At 36.5% G+C, this 27,220-nt stretch overlaps 1 protein-coding gene across 1 annotated transcript in view; it reads left to right on the forward strand.

Moving 5' to 3' along the window:
- The window catches only part of LOC144471298 (opioid-binding protein/cell adhesion molecule), a 403,527-nt gene that overhangs the window by 183,399 nt on the left and 192,908 nt on the right, over window positions 1-27,220 (forward strand). Inside the window, exon 5 of the mRNA XM_078183200.1 lies at window positions 11,909-12,086. Within this exon, the coding sequence (XP_078039326.1) occupies window positions 11,909-12,086 (178 nt within the window). The remainder of the gene's footprint in view (window positions 1-11,908; window positions 12,087-27,220) is intronic.

Raw genomic sequence — 27,220 nt, forward strand, 5'->3', positions numbered from 1 at the left:
TTTTTCGCAAATAACTCGGGAACGAGGCCGCGTAGAAAATTTTCGCAAAGGAGAAAGATACTCGAAATCGACCGAAGAATCTCTCTCCGAGGTGTATCCGGAATTCTGAGTTTCATCCTGTGCACGATATCTCTGCCGATTTCGTCCACTTTGCGCCGGCAAGTTGACCAGATCCTTCAATTAAGTTCGCCGTGGAAAGCAAGCGAAACTACTTTTCGTACGCATGCACTCCATTTGTAAGCCGCGCTCGCCTTTGGCCCGTGAGTTGAAATCCATTTAGGGCTGCCACGTTCTTGGAAAGCTATTGATTAGTTCTCAGGATTCTCTGTAAACGGTGCTAGGCGTGTTGGCCGTGCGAACGCCGTACGCCGTTCGAGTCTTGCCAGGTTGTGTGAGTGATCGAATCAGAGATGGGTTATTAAGAGTCGACCTATAAATACTTTAGGCCACTAGTCTTCCGTCGGAGCGTTCTGATTAGTGAAAGCGGCGTACGCTTCCGGACAAAAGCATTCGTCTCGCGCATCTTCTTCGGCGTCGCATAAATTAATTATCCCGTAATTGCGATTTCTTGCGGATTAGGGTGCGACGTCCCTGTCGATTTTTATCCGGTGGACTGGAAACTGTGATCTTTTTTTTTTTAATTCGATAAGGAAATTAACTGATGCAGCATAGTGGTTCGGCCAGGCTTATTTTATTTTTCGTATAATGACACCCCCGAAAAAGAATTGACAAAGTTCGTGTATCTTGTCAAATCTGGTCATTTTCAGTGTGACAAATACGACTCTATATTCAAAAATTTGTCAGAGTTGTGACGGCGAATCAAACTTGAAATCCAAGAACACTTCCTTACGGCCGTGGTTACAAGCTTTTTATATTATAAAAAAATTATAATAAAATATAATTTAAGAAAAATGACGTCATCCTGCGACGATTTTTCGCGGACTTATCGTCAGTCAAAGACCAAGTTTTATCGAATTTCTATCCAAAAGTTATTCAAATTTCCAGAATCGATCCACTTATAAGAATATATAAATGCGCTACGTACGATGCCTCTTTAAATCGCATGAGTCTTATATGTTGAATATTTTGGAAGTTGCAGGAGGTGCACGATTCTCGCGAACCACCCTGTATAAATGCCATGAACCTCGCAGACAATCGCACAATAGACCTTATTTTCCGAAGCGGAACGCTAATATCGAGGAAACTGCCCCGGTATTATGCATTTATTTGCGTTCCCTCCAATCTTTCTTTCGTTGAATAGAAATCCCATATTTCCTGCTTATTCCTTTGCCAATATTTCCAATTTCATTAGGACCGTCTATTCCCAAGGCCGGTGTAACCAAGCAAAAATAAAGGAACTGTTTCCCATGTATTTTCTCTTTCTTCGGTATTGCGAATCCGTGATCAGGGAAATTCTGTCCGGTCTCTCTCCCTCCCTCTCTCTCTCCCTCTCCTTCTCTCACTGTCCACCTCTCTCTTTTTCTCTCCGTATCTCGCTCTTTCTCTCTCTTTTTCTCTCTTTTCTCGTTCCTTTTTTTATTCCGTTTCCAACCTCCGGCACTGTGATTGTTTCATTTACTCGCGCCTTAGAAGCCCTGTTTCCCTAAATAAACCGAAACAAGCCAGGAGAAAACACAGGAGCCGACGCCAGTAAATTCCTCCAGGAGTGCCGTTCGCAAAATTAAATTCAACGGAAGGTTATACTGATATCAAACCAATCCGGCCAACTGTTTCTAACTTATAACGCAGACCGCGAGCCGGCGGACGCCCGCGCTTCGCCGTTTCTTTTTAAATCGTTCGGACTCCGTCGGACGAACGGCGTTCGCGTAAACAACAATAACAGCAGCTGTTAAACGATCGGCAATAGTTCAGGACTTCGTCGAAAATATCTTCCGCGCGAGCGTTGCGATTTCTTCGATTTTTCAGTTGCGAAACAGCGGAACTACTTCGATAAAGTATCTTTTTTCTCCGAGTCATTGTCTCTTTATATTGTAAAAATATTATTTTGAATAGTTTAGTTTCTTTGTATAGCTTGATAAATGTCGTAACAATGACTTAAAGAAAACATTTTTTAGCGAAATATTTTTTATATTAATTTTATATTAAGACTATTGTTTTAATATGAAATATATTTTATTAGAAAGCAATTTCATAGATAATATTTTCTTATTTGTGTCGAATTGTTTAAGTTCATTTCTTTAAACTAAATCTACTGTGATTACGTTTTCATGTTAAGTAGTTTATGTTTGGTAATACTGCGGTGAAATGTAATTTATTTACCGCATCTTTTATATTACCGTACTGTGAGTACGATGATTGAATATTCTTTTAACATCTGTAATATTGCCTCCATCAAACTTGAATTATTACTATACGTTTAATGACTCTCAAGTCAACGTCGAAGGCTATCGTAGGAGACTGTCAGTAAGATGGCGAAACTATTACTCGTTTCAGAAAGTTTGATTAGACTATCCGTGTATATAATGTGTACAAGGTAACACAAAGGTCTCAATTTAAACTTGGCTCGCCTGTTCGATGTATGAGAATAAGATTATTTTGTATGTATGACAGCGTTTTAGAAATGTTTTCATAAAGTCGCGAAATGGTATATATTCTCTGTAAAATTGCGTATATTTTCCATAAAATTTTATATATACTGTTGGAATTTCAACGATGACTACCGATGGAAAACAGACCCAGCGAACTGTTTTATGGCCCTTTATGAGGGTGAGCCGTTGGCGACGAAGGCCCGCGGATTATTCAGTTCAAAAGCAGAAACCGGACCGTGAGGTTGCCACCACGGATTACCACTACCACTGTATATATTTTTCTCTGTATATGTAGTTCTGTTATACATCACTTATTCTACTGGATACGCGAAAGTTCTGAAGTATTAAATTGAATTAAAAATAAAGTGTATTAAAGTTTTAATTCAAAATCTTTCAACATATACTGTAAAATTGCATATATTTTCCATAAAATTTTATATATATTTTCTGTAAAATTGCATATATTTTCTATAAAATTGTATATATATTTTCTGTAAAATTTGATATATATATATATATATATATCAAATTATACAGAAAATATATATACAAAGTGATAGACAATTTTACAGAATATATATATTCTGTAAAATTGTCTATCACCATATATATATATATATATTCTGTAAAATTGTCTATCACTTTCGTAAAATTGTATATTTATCGTTGATTAATTTCTTTTTCTTTGCAACTGATGCAGACAACTTTTTGCCGCTTTTATGAAATTGTTTCTCCACTTTCACAACAAGATGTTTTCTAGTAAATAAATTGAACACATCCCAGCTGTCATTGAATGATTTTTGAAAATTAAAGTGCGCCAAAAGATCGCGAACTAATCGATTGGTTCATTTTTACGAAAATTATAATTATTCCAAGTGCAAATACAATGAGAATTACTTGAAGAATTATCCGCTACAGAATTCGTCAGCAATAGTAACAAAACCTCATCGAATGAAATGAGATGGACGATAAATAAAAAAGAAACAATTAAATAGATTGTACCCTGCCTCAAAAATTCATCTCTGAAGAGGTTAACCCCTTGCCGTACTTTGACGAGTCTGACTCGTGATTGTGATTTCTAACAATAACCTGTTAAATAAGGATGTTATTTCGTCTTTTTACGTCAAAATAAAATTCTGTCTTTTTGCCACTAATATTTAAGTACTGAAATAATTGTAAGCACACTGTAAATATTAAATTCATTTCTCCTCCAAGAAATTATTCCAATCGAATATTATTTAATCATTGTAACTGCGAAGATAAAAGTACTGCAAGGGGTTAAAAACAATTAAGATCGCGTCGTCCGCGAGCATTGGGTTCAATCTCGATCGCATTCAGTGTCAGTTCCTGCGCTCCTCAGACTTACTCCATTCTCAGTTCACCACTATCGCCGAAATTAATTCCAGACTGTTGCTCCCGGCAGACTCCATCGAGGCATGGTATAACTTTGTACTCAAATGGGCCGTTCCATTATACTCGCGTGCATCGACAGTTAAATGAGCCACGTTTCGGTGAAAGGTTGATCTCCCGTCGGCGGATAACGCGGTCACGTAGCCTCCCCCCAGCGAAAAAATATGAACGAAACCGCTGTCCTTTCCGCCTTTTGTCTTCCGCGAAATTAAGCCCGAGATAATCGAGCCGTTTGTTTGCACGCAACGTCGCGCTCCTTTTCCATTTCGTTACGGGGGGAATTGAGGAGAGCACGACCGCCAAGAATTCCTCCCGAGTGTCCAGCGTTTCATGAATAATCGGCGCGGACAATATCTGCCGCGTATCGTTAACCAACGGAAATACGAAACCGTGGCGAAGGAATCGTAGTATTTCTATTTTAATCGTTTGCACCGAGATTTTAGCAGATTTGTTACAAATGCATCCAGGGAAATATTTTTATTGTAATATTATCTTTTTTAGTTATATTTACTTAAAGGTACTGTTCTTAAGAGAAAATTATTTCCTTTTTAGTTTTCGTTTAGTTTTCTTGCAATATAAATCAAATGCAAGACGAATTTGAAATTATTCAATATAGTGAAAATGTGCAAATAGAGGAATCAGCAGATAACGAAGAGGAAAATATCCGGAATTTAATTTTTTAAGAAAACGGATGCATGCCCTTTCAGATTCAGAAAATGATATAAAATTCAGCTGATCCCAAAGTGCTACTATTTTTCACGATACAGATAATATTTTAATCGTCACCAAGGAACTTATAAATTACCATATCATATTTTTGAAGGTATGACACTATTCCTTCAAAAATAAATTACTTATCTTACTTGGATACTCCTAATATGCGTCAAATTCACGCATGCCGTAGAGATAGGTATATAAGAAATCTCCGTGAACCTAGTGTTAAGCTGACGCATAAATTCATAAATCGAGTTTCTTGACATAGCCAAACTGTTTTAATCTATTTTTAATGCACGTATGCGATGCATTGAGCTTCTCTGCAATCTCGCGTATTGTGCTGTGACGATCTGAATCGACAATGGCCGCGATATGGGTCTCGTCAACTTCAACTGGACGGCCAGGTCGTTGCGCGATTTTTCAGTGAAAAATTACCAAAACGAAATTTAACAAACCAATATTGACACTGCTTTTCTTTCAAGGCTTCATTCCCATATAAGGAGCATAACCTCTTGTGTGCTTGCGATGCGTTCTTGCTTCTTGGAAAATCGTACGATAAAACGTGCCTGAAACTCGCGTCGTGTTCTTTCGTTTTTTAATTGGGATAAACGCTAAACTAAATAACTAATCGATACAATTTTCTTACTAAAATAAAGGCCGAAATCCAAACAATGAGAAAACAATATAAGCTAAATAATTCGAACACCTTGATAAAACAAAAGAGCGTGCAAAGATTAATTATTGACGAAGTCCGCCATTACTTAATTATCAAACCCAATATACCACTAATTACTATTAAATATTATTATTGTTATCATTCTGTCGAGTTTTTGTAGCGATAATTGTAAGGGCACTTGTCTCTCCGACACCACATAATTAAATAAATAAACAAACGTAACAGAGTTTCACTCTCGGCGCACGCTTCGTTTTATTCGGCGATCGAATGGAGACGTTCGAGTCATCGTTTGTGGTTGATCGGAGTCGATTACCGGCTGGACAAACTGGCTCGCGGCGACCGAGAGAGAGAGAGAGAGAGGGGGGGGGGGCATCTTCTGTAGACATTCCTGCGCCATTGAAGAAATCCGATACCGCAAAGTGCCCGTATTTATCTGTCGCCGGAAATATGTTCGCGGGTGACATGGAAGCCGTTCATTGTCCCCCGCGGAAGTCGTTCGCCGCCGATTCGCGGCGATAACGTTTTCTATCGCGGCACAGGAATGACAGCAGCGAATTTCGCCGGCGAGCGGCGCGGCGCGGTAGACCGGGCGAATTCCCCGTCTAAGCCGATTTCCCTCTCGGAACTTTCCGGAACAGTTTGCTCCACATCGGGTTACTTTGTGTACTTCGAATCTGAGGGACGGGTTATATTTCTCTTTGACTCCGCGATTCTGATGGCTCGGGCGTGGTCGATGGGAATTGTGCCGATTGTCGTTCTGTTTGCCGGCAACTGTATGGAGAACTATTATATAGTTTCCACGCTGTCGCCGGCTACGAGATATTGCTCACTGTTTAAAGGAGCACCCGGCGAACTGTGCTCCCGCAGTGCTGCTATTCGGTCACGCCAAATTACGCGTTTTACCGTCTCAATGGTAATTCCGGATCCATTGTTACCGAACATAGTATTGTGTGATCTTCGAACGGTTTGCTGGGTTTTGCTTCGTCGATGTCTTTCTAGTTTCTTGCTTTTTTTTTTTACTGTCGTCGTTGTGGTTGTTTCAGAAAAACGTTCGCAAATGTTGTCGCTATTTAACCTCTTGCCGTATTATTTTCTTCATAGTTGGAAGATTGAGCACTTTGTCTACTGCAATGATTTCTTGAAAGGAAAAGGAAACATATTTATTGCGTTTGTCTACATTTAATTAAATGGTTAAATATCGATGACAAGATTTATACTTAACAAGATATTAATAAAAATCTCTGCGACGAGTCAGACTCGTCAAATTACGGCAAGGGGTTAACCTATTAAGCACGGCTGGATTTTACGCGAATGAAATTTTTCATAACAAAATTACCATTTTTCTTAACCCTTTGGCTACGGCAGACTTTGGCACGGCCGTAGTTTTTCGTTAGACATGCATTTCTGAGGAAGTATATTAAAATATTTAAAATATTGAATTCTGTTACATTAAACCAATATGACTTGAAGTGAAGAATAATATTAAGATTTTTTACAATATATAACATAAATATTGCACAATATATAATTAATCAAATTTAATAATAAACGGGGTGGAAATTTGATCTTGACGCCTATTGGCGCCTACAGTACCGGGAAGCCAACATGTATCGGACGCCAATAGGCGCCAACAGTAGTGAAAGGGTTAGTATACAATTGCTTTTATGTAGTTGTATTCAGTATTAGCTATATATATTCTTTTTTTAGAGTATTGTAAATATACATTTTCACTTTAATCGTTTACTTTAATAACTGACAATACAATTGAGTAAAAAACATCCACAAAAGCTACTATAACGGCGCGTCGTTCCTATGAGGTTAAATAGCCGTTACTCCGTTAAAAACTGTTACAAAATTACGGCATCTTCTATCAATTGAAGCTTGCAATCTTTGCTTTAGAATTACATATTCTAGATTTTTGGGAATTTTGGAATCTTTGGATGAATTTTGGGCAATTCATGTAGCTTATTTTCAACTGGTTGAAATTACTAGGGAATTAACGATATTTCTATTTAACGCATGTTGCAACTGATGAAAGTGATTTTTATTTTACATATAGATTTACAGTATAGTCGCGATAGAAATATAAACTAAGTTAGGAAAATTTGAGAATTTTATTACACTGTCCTCTACTGATTAGAACCATTAAATGACATGACATTTATTACACAATATTAATTTTTATTGTGAACGAATGAAAGCGACAGATTTGTTCTTAGCTGATTTTATGCAGTTGTGGAAAACATAAATAAATTAACACTAAAAGAACTGTATCACGTTTAGAGAAATTCGAAGATCTTGTTAAATTATTTTAAACTCGTTAGAATAATTAAAAAGCGAAAGACATTTTCGACCAATATATGTTTCTTATAATTGAGATAGGTAGTCTTTATTTTGCATAACGCTCAGTAATTTATCATTTGTTTAATGGTATTGGAGCGATGATATAAAGCTGTTCAATTTCAAGACACAAAATGTACAATTAGAAGAAGTTGGAAAAGCAACGTTCGCCACTTTTGATGAATCAGTGCCGGTATTCAACAGGTACCTCCTTGTACCTGCAATCTATCATCATCGCAGAAACTGCAAATACGTCTTTAAAGTTATATGAGAAAGAGTTTCGATCGAATCGAAGAAAGGAATTCCGCGAAAAATATATATGGAAGAATGTACGTGGAAACGGAGAAACAGAGAAAAAATGGCATCGCTTACGGGACGACCTAATATTTTAGGATGAATATGTAAAAGTGACCTCGGGGAAACGCCCCGCCAGAAATTTATGTGACAGCACCAGGCTCGCGAGTTCTAAGGTTAATAATTTTGAAAAATACTGGCGTGCTGCAATAACTTCGTTCATCGTCTATGACTTTATTTATCGCAGCTCTGAAAAAAAACATGATCTAGAACCACTAAAAGAAAGTTTTATTATAATGCTTTATTGCAATACTATGAAGTTTTTAAAATGCAAGACAATTATTATAACACTTTTAAATACTTTCGAGCCCCAGCACAAGTTTGTAAAACGCAAGAAAGTTATTATAATCTTTAGACAGTTAGAAAACGATTAATGAAACTGATACAAGGAAGTCGGATAAAAATAGTTTTCTCCAATCCCTTGCACTACGATTTATTTTACGGGTACATATATTGATTAGCACTTTTACATTTTTAATAACTTTTTGACTGTGTTTGTCTACTTTTAATAACCACAACATATACTAGATTATATAAAAAATCACCACTACGAGTCTGACTCGTTAGTTCAAGTGGCTAATAATTCGAGTGAATTACGAATAATACCAAATTCATTCAACACTCTTTCTCTCTCTCTCCCTCTCTCTGTTTTCGATTAGAATTACACATTTTTGTCCCAAATGCCAAACGGAACGCGTCAACCATCGAATACCCCTATAATGTCACGCAAGATCAGGGTAAAGCGTTGCAGCGTCAGCGGAATATAAAATTGTGTTTTTAGAAGCTTCTGAAACATCCGGGCATTAAGGGGTTAAATGAGAGGAACGCCGAATGGTGGGATCGGAATGGCTAAATCCTTCATCCATATTCGCGGCACGCGATGCGAAAGAAGTTGGTCGGCAAAACCGACCCGGGCCGATCGGGCTCGCCTCGGGAAAGTGTCGTTTAATCGACGAAGTTTAAAACTGATGGCAGACAGCGCCCGAAACGAGAGGCGATACTTTGCCGGCGCTATACGAGGGTAATTAAGGAAGACGTCCGCCTGTTCGGGGAACCGCAACAGATGCTGTAGCACCCGCCGATTTGGTATTCGCGTTCGGCGACGGGTCTACAGGCAGCGCGGGGACGATGCTCGGGGCGCGCACGGTTCCCGGCGAAGAAATATCGTGCATACTCTCTCCGTCGTTTGCATCCATCTTCGCGGAACAGCCACGAAACTCATTGTTCCGGGGCTCGCGACGACGAGCGCCGCGGGATTTTTTCGCGGTTCATTTGCACCGGGAGCCCCGACGCTGAGAAATTTCAGCAATTCCTCTCGCGGTTAGCAGTTACCCCGGCAGCGTTTCTTATGCGGGACCCGAAGCGAACCGATAACCGGGGAAACAACTTATTTCCCGGTGAAGTTGCGGCCACGGCAACGGCTACGTGAAAGTATTCGGTTGCCGCGCAACTTGTCTGCCACTTCGCCCGTATAAATGATCTATGGTCGGGTTACTTCATTCAAATTCTACCACTGTTACGTGTACGCGGGCTTCGCCCCGGCCACCGGAAACAGGACCAACTTGTTTGGTGTCTTCGCGATTACTTCTCTTTTTGTTCTCACCTTTAACCCCTTCTGCTTGGTCGCGGTCGTCGTGGAGGTATCTAGTGTAACTTTAGTGTATTGTTCAGACGGTCAGAATAACTGTATGACGAATTAGTTTCTCTTTACTTGTATAGTCGTTCTCGTGTAGACTGCACGTCGACGAATTTTATGTAAATTTTTTCGTACTTTTAATAATGCTTTAACAAAATATGCAGAAATGGAAGTGGATAATGGAAGTAAATAAGGACTACTAAGGACAGCATCAAGGACAAATAAGTGCTAATCAACGCAGCGTGAAAGCAGTCGTAGTGCAAGGGATTAACATTTTAACGCTTTATCGACTGAGCATCCTTAAACATTCTTATATTTTCATAACATGAAAAATTAAGCAATACTTATTTTATCTATTTTATATATGTTATTCATCGCGAATGGTGTTCGTCATTTAAAAAATTCTATAATGATACCTTAATAACAGGTAGAAAACTATTAGTTGCTATTAAGAAGCCGATTTATATGCTGCCGGTCGGTAAAGTGTTAAGGTTATCGGGAGATTATAAATTGTCAAGATTTACTAATCTCATCGTTAGTTCTCATGAGTTTTCAATTCTGTCGCCCTATTTTCATGAAATTTCGAAAATATACGTACGTAAATAAATGTAAAATTTGTTTGACTTATATATTTCTTTATTTACATTTTCTTTGGTAATTACTCAGTATTTCTTTTTTAGATGCTACGAAGCAAAACAATCACCAAGATGTAAGGCAACTCCGCGACACTTGCACATTAAATTTGTTGTCCTTCTTTCTTTGTTTTTGGAACATACATGGCAGTTTCCTCGTTTTCGTTTGTTAGTTTCCGAAATGAGTATTAGCTGGTGTTGCTTCAGGTGACAGGAAACTCTGTCGATTGCATTATGATGGGACGCACGCTATCTAGTAGCAACCTCCGAGTTTTGCTCAGGAGCAGGTACATGATCTGTTATCCACGATCTAGACACTTTCAATAAAAAATTATGAAATCGAAGATTCTTGTGTTCTGTATTAAAATGTTGACATGTCCTGAATACATCAAATAATGCGCAATTAAAGAGCTATATGGAAACCTTTTTTGACCATCTTATAGTTTTTCTGTAGATGGAGTAGTAACTCAGAAATTGGTCTACCCGATCCACTGCCTTCATGTATTTATTGCAGTTCATTCCACTTTCAGGTTTTTTATTGTGTAATTGATTTTTCCATCGTATTCATCGAATTCGTGAAACAAATGAATTCATCGAATTCATCAAACAGATGAATTCATCGAATTCATCAAATTATTATTTGTTTATTATTATTATTATTATTGTTTATTCATCAAATTTTCCAATTTATTCGTCGTGAATAATCGTATTTTCTTTCTCGTCTGTCATGATGAAAGGGCACAAGTACTTATAAAAACCAAAAACTTGCTGAGGTGTGTAACTTATTGTTACGTAAACAAAACAAAAACAGAACACTACATATATTGGGCGGTACCATTCGCGTTACACCACTGTGGTGTCGCCGACTGTTGAGCGATACTTTGCGCATTACACCACTGTGATGACGCCGGATGGCATAGTTTTAATAACCTCAATGACCTCATATTATTTCCTGTAGTACACTAAATTCTTTCTAATTGTCCTTTAGATAATAAGCAAAGGTTGATGATTTAGGAAGAGAAGACACGATTGTTCGAGCCTCGTGGTTCGCTGTTATAGTTGACAATCGGCGATCCTAAAAACAATTATCGAGGCTCGAAAATCGTATCCCCACTTCTCAAATTGTCCATTTTTGTGTACAAGCTGAAAGACAATTAGCGGAAATTTACTAAAGTTACTCCAAAACCAGTAATTTTCATTTGAAAGTGACAAACAAATGCACGCAGGAAATTAAAAATCCACGTATCAATTAGCCTTATAACTATTATAATAAATTATAAAACTAATTTTTAAAATAAACTTGACGCCAGATGGCATAATGTTAATAGACTATAGATCCTGCTGGAATATTGGCAGTCGATCGAACGATATCCACAGAAATCGGGAAACGAAATATACGCGGCAAATAAAAATCGGCTTCCGAAAGTACGTTTTATCGAGGAGTATCGGTTACATTTGTTCGTTTCCCGGGACAAATGTCCTGGCAGAGGAATCGTGGGCGTCGGCGAGCGTAACGCGAATGGGAGTCGGCGTCGATTTTTCTGAAGCGGTAACCGCAAGAGCGATCTAACGAATCGGGGATCGATGTCTGTTTCAGTGCCGAAGGTGGAGATCGTGGACGAGCACGGTGCCACGGCCGGTGACAAATTTTACAAAGCGGGCAGCACGATAGAGCTGAAGTGTGTGGTCAGCAATATACCGCAGCCCACCGGATACGTTACGTGGCGGCATGGATCTCGAAAGCTGAATTACGATACTACTCGCGGAGGAATCAGGTGAGTCCCGAACATAGGATTTAATGGTACTGTAATTGATTCCGCTGCGCACCCAGCGCAGATATCATTTCACGGGAATTGGTGTTATTATCGGGGAACTGGGATTGTAGTTATGGCGCCCGGCAGAATCTAGTTCCGTTCGCTCCGTGGGAACCGCTAAGGGTGCTGTTTCATTAAAACGGGCGCTAACTTAACAATGAAGGTCACTGCGAATCACCGCAAAAATAAAACCGAATAGTTCGCTGCTCTAATTCGATACCGAGATATGTCTAAATAATGAAGTTTAAATAAAACGGTATTTAAAGTTTTATTTTCCCAATAACAATTACGGTTTTCGAAAACAATGGATGATTATTTTTACTAAATTTCTTAGAAAAATTTACTCAAATTTAATTTATATGAAATGAATTTAATATATAACAGATAACACTGTTTGTGTATATTTAATAAATAACACTGTTTCGCATCAAGTAGTAGAATATTTCCAAATCACGGTTTTTATGTGTGAGTTATATAGGGTGACTCATTCTATCCTCGTCTTTTTCAATTTATTTTTAACACAACTTACAATTTATTGTCAAGGTAACTTACGGTTAAATTAATTTACAGTAATTTTATAATTTATTCCACCTTATCTTTTCAACATTCATGGATTACATGTAAAATTACATGTAAGATTACGTGTAACCTTATGTGTAAGATTACATATAAAATTACATGTAAAATTATATGTTAAATTACGTATAAGATTACATGTAAAATTACGTATAAGATTACATGTAAAATTACGTACAAGATTACATGTAAAATTCTGTATGAAATTACATGTAAAATTACGTACAAGATTACATGTAAAATTCTGTATAAAATTACATGTCAAATTATGTATGAGACTACACATGTAAAATTAAATGTAAGATCATATGTATTACATATTCAGATTACGATTTACGAAATCAGTGAAAAATTTCGAAAATGTCAGTTACGTACGTCACCATGATTCTGGCCCATTCATATATAAAAACTGTAACATGTTTCGAAAAACATTTTGGAATACACTACCAGCAAGAGGGACAAAAGAATGTCAATAAAAAATTCGCTTGAAAAATCTGTACACGGTGTAGTCGATGAAAAGTGTAGAGTTGTGCAACCCAATCGGTACACAGTTTCAAATTGGTTCATGAAACTAACAACAATGCGAGGTGACTGAAATTGAAATCGGTGCTTCCTTGTTGAAAAAATGCTTTATTGCATAAAGCACCTGCGCTATGATTTCATTTATTAACGCTAACACGTCTTTAATCATTTCCATAATAGAACTTCCGGTTACTTCCGCTCTTCAATTTTGATTACAGGAGAATTATTTTATTTCGATTCAAAATACATTTATAACTAACACTTCTAACAAGACTTATAATTATAAGAAATATAATTATAATTAAAAATGAATGCATTGAATAGAAAACTGAAATGACATTGGAAGAATCCGAGGATATTATTACAATATTCTCAACTAATTACGATTGTTAAAAGCAAAATGATATTTTAATCTGATTTATATTTCTTACAATTAACTTAGGTAATTTGTATCTTGCACAAAGTCTTCTTACAGCATCTACAGGATGTCTCAAAATTATGGTACTTCGGGAAGGAATTCCTGAGGTCATTTCAAGTAACTTTTTCCTTAGTGAAAATGCAATCCGCGCCTTTGTTTACAAGTTATTAAAGAATAACACTTGCCAATGAGAGACGAGTATCGCTGACGTGAGGCGGCTGAACCAATGAGTGAAACTGGGCCGCCTTGCGCTAGCCGAGCTCGCATCTCATTAGTCAACGTTTTTGGTTAATAACTTATTAACAAAGCCTCGCAGAAAATTTTTGTAAAGGAAAAAGTTGCTCACAATTACCTCAAGAACCTCTTCTTTCACGGAAGTGCCATCATTTTCGGACATCTCGTATATTTAGTAGATTATCTACGAAATTTTCGTCGCAAGTCCAACTCGTTGCGATCATGTAAGGGGTTTATATCTAAAATTTTTATTTTACCTTACGGAATGTTTATCTTACGGACTAAAAAGAATTGTTATACTTCTTTCCGACGTAACTTCTTAACCCTTTCGCTCCGACGGGCGTATATATACGCCCTCGAAGAATGACCATTTATATGTATATGAAGAGCGTATATATGCGTTTATACCATATATATACTTTTATTTCATACTTTACACGAGATAGTATTATTAATCAACAAACAGTTGACTATAATATTTAAAAAAATATATTATGATTATAAACTTTTATATCTTAGAAAGTAAAATGATATTACTAAATATAATAAGTATCATCGTAAAATTTAGAGAAGAAGAAACGACTTCTACTTCGTAGCATTCCGTACCTCAGTGTCAACTAAAGGGTTAAACCTAATTCTTAGAATTCTCCATAACGTGATTTTGTATGAAAAAATGAAAACCTCGGCCACGGTTAGAGTGTTGATAATTCGGAAAACCATATTGAAATGACCTCATAAATCAGCGGTTAAAATCCTGTACAAACCTTCCGATTTATCATTTATAGATGTCATTTATAGAACAGTCTGCCAGTCTGCAAAGGCTTCGTATCATTCCGCATTGTCATCCGATTCGGAAGATTCGAATGTTTCGATTTCACTTTAAAACAGCTTCGGCTGTGTTTTTAAGTAGAAACTAGCGTTACAGGGTCGCACATTCGGCCGCATGTCCGGTGCTCGGGTATGGTTTGCGGGCACTCTAGTAATTTCGTTGGCCGAGGGTCGATAGTTTATGCAGGCTGCATGGGGATTCTAATTGCTCCGATAAAGAATGGAACGTTCGCTGAATTTTGAAAGGCTTTCATTAAAGTTCTCTGAACTGGCACCGGTCGCCGGCGTGTGTGACCTAATTGGTTATAGATATGACAGAATTCATGAATTTTAAATAGCGTCGTTCGGTTAGCACGGCCCGCCGGCTTTGGTCGCCTTTCGATCAACGGAGGCTCGTCGATAAAACGATTTTGCGGCCGCCGTTCGTTAATGCGTTCACTGTCGTTTCGGCGTAGTTTTCTTCTCGTTGCCCCGGCATTGCAACCCGCACGCCGGCGGTCGCTGCGGAATCTCGCGGAGACCACTCTGCGAAGCTGTTCTCTTAGAATCCAATCAAGACATCCTCTTTATTCTGCTTCAAATGAACTCGCTGCGCCGCGACTTCATTCACAGTTACTTTGATTAGTACTTCCTTGTCGCCGATCAATCCCTACGGGGAAAATGAACACTTATTTATTTATTTATTTAGTTATTCTTCTGCCGGAGTAATTCATTAACACCAACGGTTTCACGTTTTCTATTTCACAATTGTCGAGCTCATAAAGCTGTTTTTATTAGGAATTTATTCATTCATTCAGACACGCCCTGTTGTAATAATTGTTAAAAATTTAAATAAATTCTATCCTGTCTTATACATACAGAACATCGAAAATAGCTTCTGGTTGCTAGTAAATTAATAAAATAAATGAAATAAATTATAAAATAAAAAAAATAAATCATAAAATAACTAAAATAAATCATAAAATAAATAAAATAAATTATAAAATAAATAAAATAATTAAACGACTTTGCAGAGACTCTAGCGAAATAGGATGGCCCCGAGCATTTTACTTTACACTCTTTCACCTGATCGTCACTGGCGCAGCATTTCATTAACGCAAACACCTAACACCGCCGAGGTGTTAATGAGGCTCGCATGACCATCGTTGAAGAATATAACGGTAATATCACCGGCAACAGTGACGGTGCCTCTAAACGATATTTTTGGCGCGGAGTTCCCTAACAAGAAAGTTTGAAGTCTCGTTATTATTTTAATTAAAAGTGCTTTAATATCGTCCAAGAGGCTTCCCTTATCCGGGCGTCGAGTATCAGTTTTCATTGCCCCCTAAAACGCCGCGCGGCCGATGCATTTTTGTATTTTTCTTTCCCACGTGTTTGGCTCCCACGAATCGCTTCGTTCTGAACGAAACCGATGATCTGTGAATCATTTACGATGAAATATCGTCCAGCTGGGCACTCTCATGTCCTCCGAAAAATTGCTATAGCTATAACGAATTCTAACTCCGTGCCGCGACATTAATTCTTCAGCGTGTTGTTCAACCATAATGCGATCCTAATCTGTCAACGAGACTCAGTCTTCTCCCTCGGTGATTTCGTGATTGTCTGTTTAACTTGGAAGAATTATTGAATGTTATGTTTTCTCGTATTTTTGTATTAATATTCATAAATAATTGTAACGTCAGACAATTCAGTTCGATTGAATAAATATGGTCGGAGCGATATTTCATTGGCAGGTTTGATGTTAAACATTTTCGAAGATAATGCGAGCCAGTCTTGGAGAGTTAAATGCTCGTATGGGACGAATTAAAACAACAACACAATTCGACAACGATACAAGCAAAATGGCCGCCGGAGTGATCGGTGATAATTAAAATACGGAGCGCTGACCACGAATTGTCTCACGGTGATATTAACAATTACCATTGTTAATAATTGCCGAATTATTGACATTTTTCGAAACATTAATGCGCGCCGAAATCGTCCGACTTCGAAATTGCATATTTGTCGCGCGACGTTTGTTACCCGTCCAAGGTGAAAGCGCAACGAAAATTTGCCCGGCTTTTAATATCCTCGATGTTAATATCATGATGTTCCTCGGTATAAATTATTGCCAATATAATAATACGAATCGCGGAGGAATTGTTATTATAATTTGTATTTATTTCCTATATCGTCCTCTGCCCTCGATTCTCCTGTAGTCGAGATTAAAATACCGCCCTGTATGACGTCATGAATAATCATTTGTCAACTCGATGTACAATATCTGCTTTACTTAATAGCGCACCTGTACTTTAATTACTCCATCGAATTTCGCGTATTATTTTTACATTATTTCCCCACGTTCCTCTGTCGTTTGTTAGGATTGTTCATGCTGGTGAATGAAGAAATTCCGTCTTATTACTCTGTTGGATAATTATGAGCGTATTAACAAAATATGTCGATACCAGAGAAATATGTTAACGACAAAAATACACCTTGGTGACAAAAAGATACAACGATAACAGAAAGATATATTAACACTATCGCTAACCACTTATCGTTGTTGCTAAAATAATTTATTAAATTCATCGAAAATTCTAAGCTTCCTGGATATTGTAATTGCAGATTTTATACGTTTATAATGGAAACGAGCAGTTCAATCTGAAATCAGTAAGAACATTTAGAGGAAGTGGAAAACTGCACTATTCGCAACTCATTAAAATGATTAATAAGACAAACAAACATTGCTGCAGTTAAAAATGAAGCAGACAATTTTCATTTTATGTAAAAATTCGCGATCTAGTTACCCCTTTAAAAAACGACGTGAAATCAAAGCGATACGGACAATTATGATTTTATATAAAAATTGGCGGTGTAATTGTCATTATAAAAAAACAGCGTGCAATCAAATTTATTTATTTATTCTTACCACCATACTTGTCGTATATGATTGTCAGCATCAGCCAAAATTAATTTGAATATATCTTATTAATTTTGTTCGAATCCACGTGAATGTCGGAAGAATTCTCGACGTCGTACGACACAGCTATACAATTTTAACCAAACTAAATCAAAAGCTTTAATATTACGAAATACTTTTAAACCGGTTGGCAGTCGAAATGTCGACGTAACAAGAAATCATTAGTTAAAAGAGTTGTACGTAAACGAAACGTCGGTCGTAACGAGCAGCAGTTTTCGGGAGCGTGCCCTGTAAGTTTTAATCCGGGACATCAAAAAATCAAAGTTCCATTTAATCTTCGGAGATACCGGGTCCTTACAAACGAAACGGCGGCGTTCAACGTTGTATACAAACAAGGATTCAAACGGCCGGACAGTTCACGGAGTACCTGAAATGTTTGTACGCCGGCCCCGAGTGTATTTATACGCCGGGGCCGGTCAAAAAATTGGGAAAATGGTTTGCCGCTCGCGCACCGGTTTTGGCCCGCGATACAGCAGATGCATGTTACCGAACTGGAATACCCGCGAAATAAAAGACACCGAAAAGGTAGGGTTTGTTCCGCCGGCAATTTGTGACCGTTACTGAAATGATTCCACGCTGTGAAACACGCCCGTTCCTATTTCCGTCCACGCGGACGTACGGCTCGTTCCCGGTCCTACCTGCGGGAATCTAATTCAATTAATTCGAAAGGAAATTTGATCAAATTGCCTTCCCCGCAAATCGGGCCGCGTTCTACGAAGGAACAATATTTCATCTGTTTCTTTTCTTGTCCAAGCAACCCGTATTTTCATTATTTTATTATAGATATAATCAGATTATTTATTCATGTCAGAAATGTAATTTTATTATTTATTTACATTGTATGTACAATTATAATATTTGTTTACATTGTATATATAATTGCATTATTTGTATGCATTATAAATGTAATTATATGATTTCCTTAGCTTGTATATATAATTACATTATTTATATACATTGTAAACAAGATTATATTATTTAAATGTATATACATTTATATTATTTATTTGCATATGTTTATTTATATTATATGAAAATATATCATTATATTATAAAGAATTCTTTACTTCTATTACGTTTACTATATGATGAAATTAGAATGACTGTTACAGAGTAAATTATGACATATTTCAAAACAAATTAAAGGTGTATCAAAACCATAGTTCTCATATACCGGGTGGGACAATAACTATTGCCACCTTACATATCTTCGAAACTATAAGTTTCACAGAAATATTTGCTGAAACAAAATTGCACAGTACGAAGGGGGCTATCCGGTGGCGATAATAGTTTTTTTTGCAGGTGGAGGTACTTCGGACATTTGAAGGTCACCTTCATTTTTTTAAATGGATCGGTCTGTTTTTGCTTCCGTATCATGATAGAGGATCTTAAAACGAGTTCAACGACCTATTACATAAGGTCATTGAAGGTCATTACTACCCCCTTCGTACTGTGCAATTTTGTTTCAGCAAATATTTCTGTGAAACTTATAGTTTCGAAGATATTTGAGGTGGCAATAGTTATTGCCCCACCCTGTATAATAATCATTTTGGACGTTTATTCATTATATCCTGTAATATATAACACGATGGATTCTAATTCGTTTTATTATTTATCACGCCTGAATTTTTAATAGCCTTCGTCGCACAAAAACTATCGTCGAATATTTGTCATGGGAAAATTAATGGCGATAAAACTGAAATTTGCCTTCAAGTCCTTAAAACATATCATTTAAAATTGCTAAAACAATGCATTTTAAATTGCTAAAATTCTGTTTATTAGTTAAAAATCTCAAGGATTGCCAACGGGGAACAACAATTGACTCCAACCCCGGGCACCGAAATAAAAATAAATACCGAAACGAGTCTCTTCTTCGATCAATCTCAGATTGTCCTGACTGGCAGTCGCAAACAAGTCGAACAAACCCCAGGGTCCGTTTCACGGCCAGTCTTGTTCCAGGAACAATGACCCCGCCGAAATCCGTGTGAAGTGGGATCAATGCGTCCTTCGGCATCGTCGAGCGCGAATTTCGTTTAGCGCCGGCACGGGAAAAATCAGTGGGAACCGTGATAATGAATGCGCCATGTCCTCCCGCTCCCTCGGCCGGCGCCCACACCCCCGTCGCCCCATCCCCTTGCGAGAAAGGGAATTCTGTCAGGCGAGCTGTTGAAAATTTAATCATCCCCGAAAGCGCTCGATTATTGTGCCGCGACACGTGACGCAGGAGCTTGTTCGCTATTCACGGATGTCCGAGGAAGAGAAAGAGAGGCAGCGGGAAAGGGGCCGCGGCGAGGGGCCGTCGGGGAGGGGGGCTTGAATAAAACATACGGCGTTTCCAATAAATTCGTGAAAAAGAGACGCGATTGAAGTCCGATTTTCGACTATCCAACACGTACCGGCGGGCCGCGCCGCTCGGCTAGACCGTAGGCTGCATGGTAATGCTTATCAGGCGGTGTGCTCGCGGGGATGAACAGATTTCGTTACTGCCGAAACACATTGCCGCCCCTTCGAGCCGTTAAATACCGTTTAATTTGTGTCGTTCTGGCTTGATCGGGCCTTGTACCAGCCGTAATTGGGCATTGCTCGGATTTTAAGATAATTAGACGAATGAATTCCTTCCAGTCGTATATTTTACTCCAATAGTATAATAATTATACTATTTGTTTTTTTTTCGAATAATTCTCTAGTCAAATAGTTTTTTATTTATTTAAGAAATTCTCTTTTTATATGAATAAGTCTTCATTTATTCGAATAATTCTTTAGCCATTCGAATGATTTTTTAGCTATTCGAATAATCCTTTATTTATTCGAACGATTCTATATTTATTTGAATAATTCTTCGGTTATTCGATTGATTCCTCATTTATTCGAATGATTTTTTTATTTATTCGAATAATTCTTTATTTATTTGAATGATTCTTTATTTACTCAAATAATTCGAAATATTCTTTATTCTAGAGAATTCTAATTCAAATAAATTTCTATGTAGATAAATTTTCGTTCCATTGAATGTTTATTCGATAGTGTCGAATGAAGTTTTATTCAATAGTGACGAATGAAGTTTTATTCGATAGTGTCGCATAAAGTTTTATTCGATAGTGACGAATGAAGTTTTATTCGATAGTGACGAATAAAGTTTTATTCAATAGGGACAAATAAAGTTTTATTCAATAGGGACAAATAAAGTTTTATTCGACAGTGTCGAATAAAGTTTTATTCGAGTGAGTTTTTACCCGGACAACTTTTCATTCAATTGAACGCTTGTTCAATAGCGTTGAATAAAATTTTGTCCGTCGGTCTCTTCGTCATTTGTCTGTTATCCGAATCAAATTTTGCCAAACTCTGCTATTGGGTCGTGTCACGTGATATGCCGGGTTTTTTTTCGTGCCTCACGAATTCCGAGGAATTTTTTGCGATTTTTTTTTTTTTAATGGAATTTTCTATCGAAACTAAAAGCGAGAAGTCCGCGAAAATCTGTTCAACCAAATGGTGCGTAGAGTTCGACTAATATTTGATTTGCATTTGCAGCTCGGCTAGTTATTGTTGATTTCAGTTTCGTGCGGTCAAACTTTGACGCACAAACGGTTATTGTAATTAAGCGATACGGGCAGGAAGCCCGTATGTTAATGATAATAAAATAACGCCACCTTTATGCGTAGCGTTCTTGCAGCGTTATTTATCACAGAAAACTATAATATTGTTACGTGAGTGCAGTCTCGACATACTAATGTCAATAAAAACCCTTTATTCTGGAAAAAACGGAGAACTTACCTTCCTATCCACAAGGAACTCTCCATATCTCGATATTAAGTGATATCGATACATATTCGTAACAATATATATTCATTTGTAGAGCAGAAAAAAACAACGTAAATATAATATTGCTATTATTATTATTATTATTGCCAATAGAACATTCACTTAATTTAAAACGAGACAACTAGTTTTTCTCTTTGAATAATTTGTCATTTAATTCTGCACGGAGAATTAAATGATTGTCATTCATTTGTCATTTAATTCTAATACTTTCCACGTTTGCAAATATACATTGTCTTGTCGCAAAGAGAATTGCAGTTTCCCTGAGATAGTTGATAGAAGGATAAGATAAGTTGATAGGAGGATAAGAAATGTAGTGACATGATTCACATCTTCGAAAATGTTAACATATATCTTAATGTCAAATACTAATGTCGAAATACTAAAAAGAAGAGCAAATGAAATTATATAATTATTATAGATTAACGTAACTATAACTATTTTATCTTATATATCTTATATATCTTATATATCTTAATGTCAAATACTAATGTCGAAATACTAAAAAGAAGAGCAAATGAAATTATATAATTATTATAGATTAACGTAACTATAACTATTTTAATAATTAACAATATTATTTTCCAGACATTAAAATCTTGTTTATGCTAAAGCATGGCACTGTACTAATGTTAATTTCTTGAGAACATATTATTATTTTTATGATATGCACCTGACAGTTGTACACTATGATGTTCGTCTCGATAACTGTTCCCTACAATATACATCTATTAGATGATCAGTATAATAGTCATTTATCATGTGTCCTCCATAATATTCATCCGTTAGGTGTTCGCTGTAATATTCATGTATTAGGTATCCAGTATGATATTCATTGATTAGATATCCTCTATGATATTCATAAATTAGGTTACCAGTATGATGTTCATGAATTAGGTTACCAGTATAATGTTCATCAACTAGGTTCCCAGTATAATGTTCATAAATTAGGTTCTCAATGTAATGTTCGTCAATTCGACGTCCAGTGTAATGTTCATTTGTTACATACATATAATGTTACATCCACTATAATATTCATCCATTACGTATCTACTATGATATCCATCAGTTAGGTTTCCAATATGATGTTCATCAGTTAGGTTCTCAGTATGATTTTTATTAGTTAGGTCTACAGTATAACTCTCATCTGTTGGATGTCCACTATGATATGATATAGATGTACAATGTGATATTCATCTATTGGATGTCCACTATGAGATATATACATCTCTTAATTATCCAGTATGATGTCTATCTATAGAGTCTGATGTCTATCATAATTAATATCTAATATAACTTTTATCGGTTAAATATCCACTATTATGTTTTTTGGTTAGATGTACTCTGTGATATTCATATGTTGGATATCCGCTATGATATACGCTATGTATAGTCGTTAAGCGTCCGATGTGACGTTCACATGTCGGATGCCCACTATCATATGCATCTGTTAAATGTCCAGTATCACGCTCATCGATTAGATATCGACTGTAATGAAATCAATATGTCGCTCACCTGTTCGATATCAACTTTACCGACCGATAGCCAATAAATCTGATTTTTCCCCCGTACGGTACCCTGTGAATCGGTTGCCATAGTAACCATTAATTTTTTATCTATTATTGACATAAATGCGTTATATTGTACTACCGTAAGCTTCAATATTATGAAATAACCTTTTAAATATTAAATATCTTTCGCGATTAAATAAATAAATAAAATTGAAAATAGAAACGTTGAATTAAATATTTACGGTCGAATGACCGGTCGGTAAAGTGATACACTATTCATCTGTCAAGTGTACACTATGATAGTCATCTGATAAATCTTCACTATGACTTTCATCCGTTCTATATATATATATATATATATATATATTCATCTAATAGGTACACACTGTGATGTTCATCTGTTATGTGTCCACCTATAATCTTCATCTATTAAGTCCAGTATCATGCTCATCTACTTGATATACACCATACTATCCATCCGTTAAATGTCCATTATGGTGGTCATCTGAAAAGTGTATAATATGACTTTCATCCGTTACATATTCTCATTTAATAGACACACACTGTGATGTTCATCTGTTATGTGCCCACTATAATCTTCATCTATTAGGTATATCTATAACCATTGATCTATTAAGTCCTATTAAGTCCAGTATCATGTTAATCCACTCGATATCCACCATGACATTCATCTGTCAAGTGTCCACTATACCGCCCATCTATTAAATATTCATTCGTAGGTAACACCGCGATATCCACCTGTCAAATATGTAACCCATTTGTTACTCTTCCAACGTGATATTCACCCGTTAAGTGTCCAGGCACTCGAGAACGGCGATGCAGCCGCGTTTCCCCGTATCACCGGAAGGGGTGAAGTTCCGCGAGGCAGCGGCGCTCCTCGGGCGAGGATAGACGATCGTTATAGAAGGACCTCGGCACACAATTTATCCGGACCATTCTATTACGCTTTGATTGGCCCCGAGAGCCATTTTACCGAGATCGTTTAACCGAGGGCGTCAAACGCACCGTTGTAAATAAATGACGTTCGATCGAGCCATCCTGGTGTCCCAATCGCTCGTTCGGCTCTCCTATTACGAGCCCGGGCCTTCACCCGGGGCCGATAACGTCGTTCAGATTAGAGGCAGCCGATTTTCGGCCTTCCTCGCACACGTTCGCGCGCACCTATCCACCTGTACGCACACACGCGCGCGCGCGCGCACGCGATCAACCTTAATCCGGCCAATTCAAGGCATTCGCGCCCCACGGTTTCTCGAACTCAACCGGCCCCTTAATTATTCAGTTACACCGAGCGACTTTAAACAAGATTCGCGCCGTGCCGGCATTACCTTGATGCGTTAATTCCGTCATGTTAAAGGCAGACTTAATTGAATGCGTTTATTAACCGAGAGTTCGCCGAACTGTTGCCTAGGCTACGCTGTTGCTCCGAGGAACGCTGCGCGAGCGTCGATCCCGATTGCCTCGCGGACAAACGTTGTATCAACGTTGACTTTTCACGTTTGTTTGTAGATATCGGTGCTACGCTTTCACTGGTAGATTTACAGTCGTAGGGATTGTTTCGGCGAAATTGAGGAGCTGTTTTTATTAACTATTTATAGCTTTGTGGAACTTTAAATTCTAGCGATTTTTCGTTCGTATCGACACTTCGCTGTTAGCTAGAATGCGGCGAAAAAATCAGTTGTTTTTCTTTTACCTGTTATCTTTATCTATATTTATTAAGAACATTTTATTTAAGTAATTTATTTAGTTCACTTTAATTTTTGAATCTTACTTCATAGATCAAATTATGAATTCGTTGATTTATATCAAGAGGTTCACAGTAGTTTCGATCGTAATTAAGGATCGGTCTACGTTATTCTCCCGTAACTTTTATGCCAGGAGGTACGTAGCGTTGCTTGTTATTAGGCAGACAGAAGTGACAGTAAGTTGGGTGTATCGTAAGGTTCAACTTGACTGCATCAGTCAGTTACATACACATTCTATATGATATATAGATATATATGTACATGAGATAGAACCAAAGCGATGCAAGTGACGTTTATCAGATATCGAGAATATCTGGTAGGAATTTCAAATGTGCCAAGAAAATTCCGTGTCGCTATGAAAGTTCTATTAAACTCGATTTCCTCTGTGGTAAATTATAATCATTGTTTTATAGGAAATTATTGAATAAATCTATCTGTTTCATTGCTTAATAAAAATAGTAGGAATTCTGAATTAGTTTTACAGAGCGATATAGTTCAATGAATTTGTAGAACTTACCGATATCGGTGTTAAATTATGGATCCAATAATTTGTTTATGCTTACAGCGAACACTTAACCCTCTTGGCACCGGACAAAAGACTCTGCAACTAAGCGAAATGTTTAAAACTCGTTCGACGATGTTCGATAAAGTTTCGGAAAGAAATTGCAAGAATTTCGAAAAGCCTGATAAATAACAAATTCAAAAAGAGAGAAGAAATAAGAAATGAAATTGTTGTTTAATAAAAATATTAAGAAAAACTATCTTTCCAATAATAGCCAACAACGATATATCGTTGTTCGATACTAAGAGGGTTAATTGCGTTAGGTTTTATCAAGAAATAATTTTCAAGAAATGTTAAAGATTGAGTATAACCATGATACAAATTAGTATAAACGTAACGCGGAAACAAAAATATAAAATTGAATACTTAATACTTAAAATAATAATATTTAATATTTGATTGATACTTAATACTTAAAATAATAATATTTAATATTTGATTGATACTTAATACTTAAATAATATTTAATACTTAAATAGTACTTAATACTTAAATGATAATTAATACTTAAATAATGCTTAATACTTAAATAATGCTTAATACTTAATAATATTTAATACTTAAATAATACTTAATACTTAAAATAACAATATTTAATACATAAGTAATACTTAATACTTAAAACATTATTTATATCGGTCACAGTTACATTTTCTATATTCTGATCCGTTTCGAGTAATTAATAAATCAAAGAATATCGTTCCAGCAAACGCGCCAGCTTTTTCTGAACAAAAATCCGATACACATAATTTAGGAAATACATTACGTTTTAATTAGATTCAGCATTTCAATTAATTTTGACATCAGTACAGTGCGCTCGCTCGCTCGCTCGCTCACTCATGCGCGCGCATATTAAATCGTACTAATTGATCTCCAAACAGTTCGTGTAATACGCGTTATCACAACTGGGAAATTTAAGAGAATGATGAATGGCTCTCCGTGTCCCATTTCTTAATGTGTCTATTATACTCGACAGAAAATATATGAAAACTATAGAACAGGTGTATGTATAAAACTTGTATAAAACAGCTTTGTGTAAAAAAACCTGTACAAAACAGATTTGTGTATAAAACCTGTATGAAATAGATATCAGGAACCTATACTACATAAATTCAACAAAAACAACATAAATTCATTATGTGCATTTCGAAAATATAAAAATAGATAGAACAGAAAATCATGGGGATATTAGTGGCAATTCAGTATACTTTATTAAGCTATTAAAATGAACGCAAGACGAAAATTCTTTTAAATTTTCAAGTAATTCGAACACTTATTTTGTACAATTTTTATTCAAATTAATTACTGTTATTTGAATGAATACTTATTGTTACAAGATCTTATTTGAATGAATTCTTATTCTAACAAGATCTTATTTAAATAAATTTTTATTCCAACAAGATCTTATTTGAATGAATTCTTATTCTAACGAGATCTTATTTGAATGAATTCTTATTCGACTAAAATCGAATCGAATAAATATTTCAATCGAATATTTCTTCGATTTTGATTCTTTTTCCGAATACGATTTTACCTGTTTGCAACCAGTATTACGAAATTCTAAACAAGTTCAATATAATAGTCTTTTGTTCAATCATTGTACAAAAATATATATTAATATCATATGTAAATATATAATAATATTATACAATATATATATAAAGAAATTATATTAAAATTAAAGTGAATAGAACATCAGACTTTTCCGACAGAGCATTTCTTTTTATCCAAATGGCAAACCTAATGAGCACCTGCATGGATGCGGGTGCATCGAAGCGAGTGCTGCAGGTCTCGATCAGACCCAAGGAAATTAATATGATGTCGAGGAAATGACGGCGAAATTTAGACGCGTTCGCGAAGTTTCGGCGACTTCGAATACCGACGAAATCATTTCGTACGTTTCGAG

Source organism: Augochlora pura, chromosome 6 (assembly GCF_028453695.1).
Source record: "Augochlora pura isolate Apur16 chromosome 6, APUR_v2.2.1, whole genome shotgun sequence".
Classification (NCBI taxonomy): Eukaryota; Metazoa; Arthropoda; class Insecta; order Hymenoptera; family Halictidae; genus Augochlora; species Augochlora pura.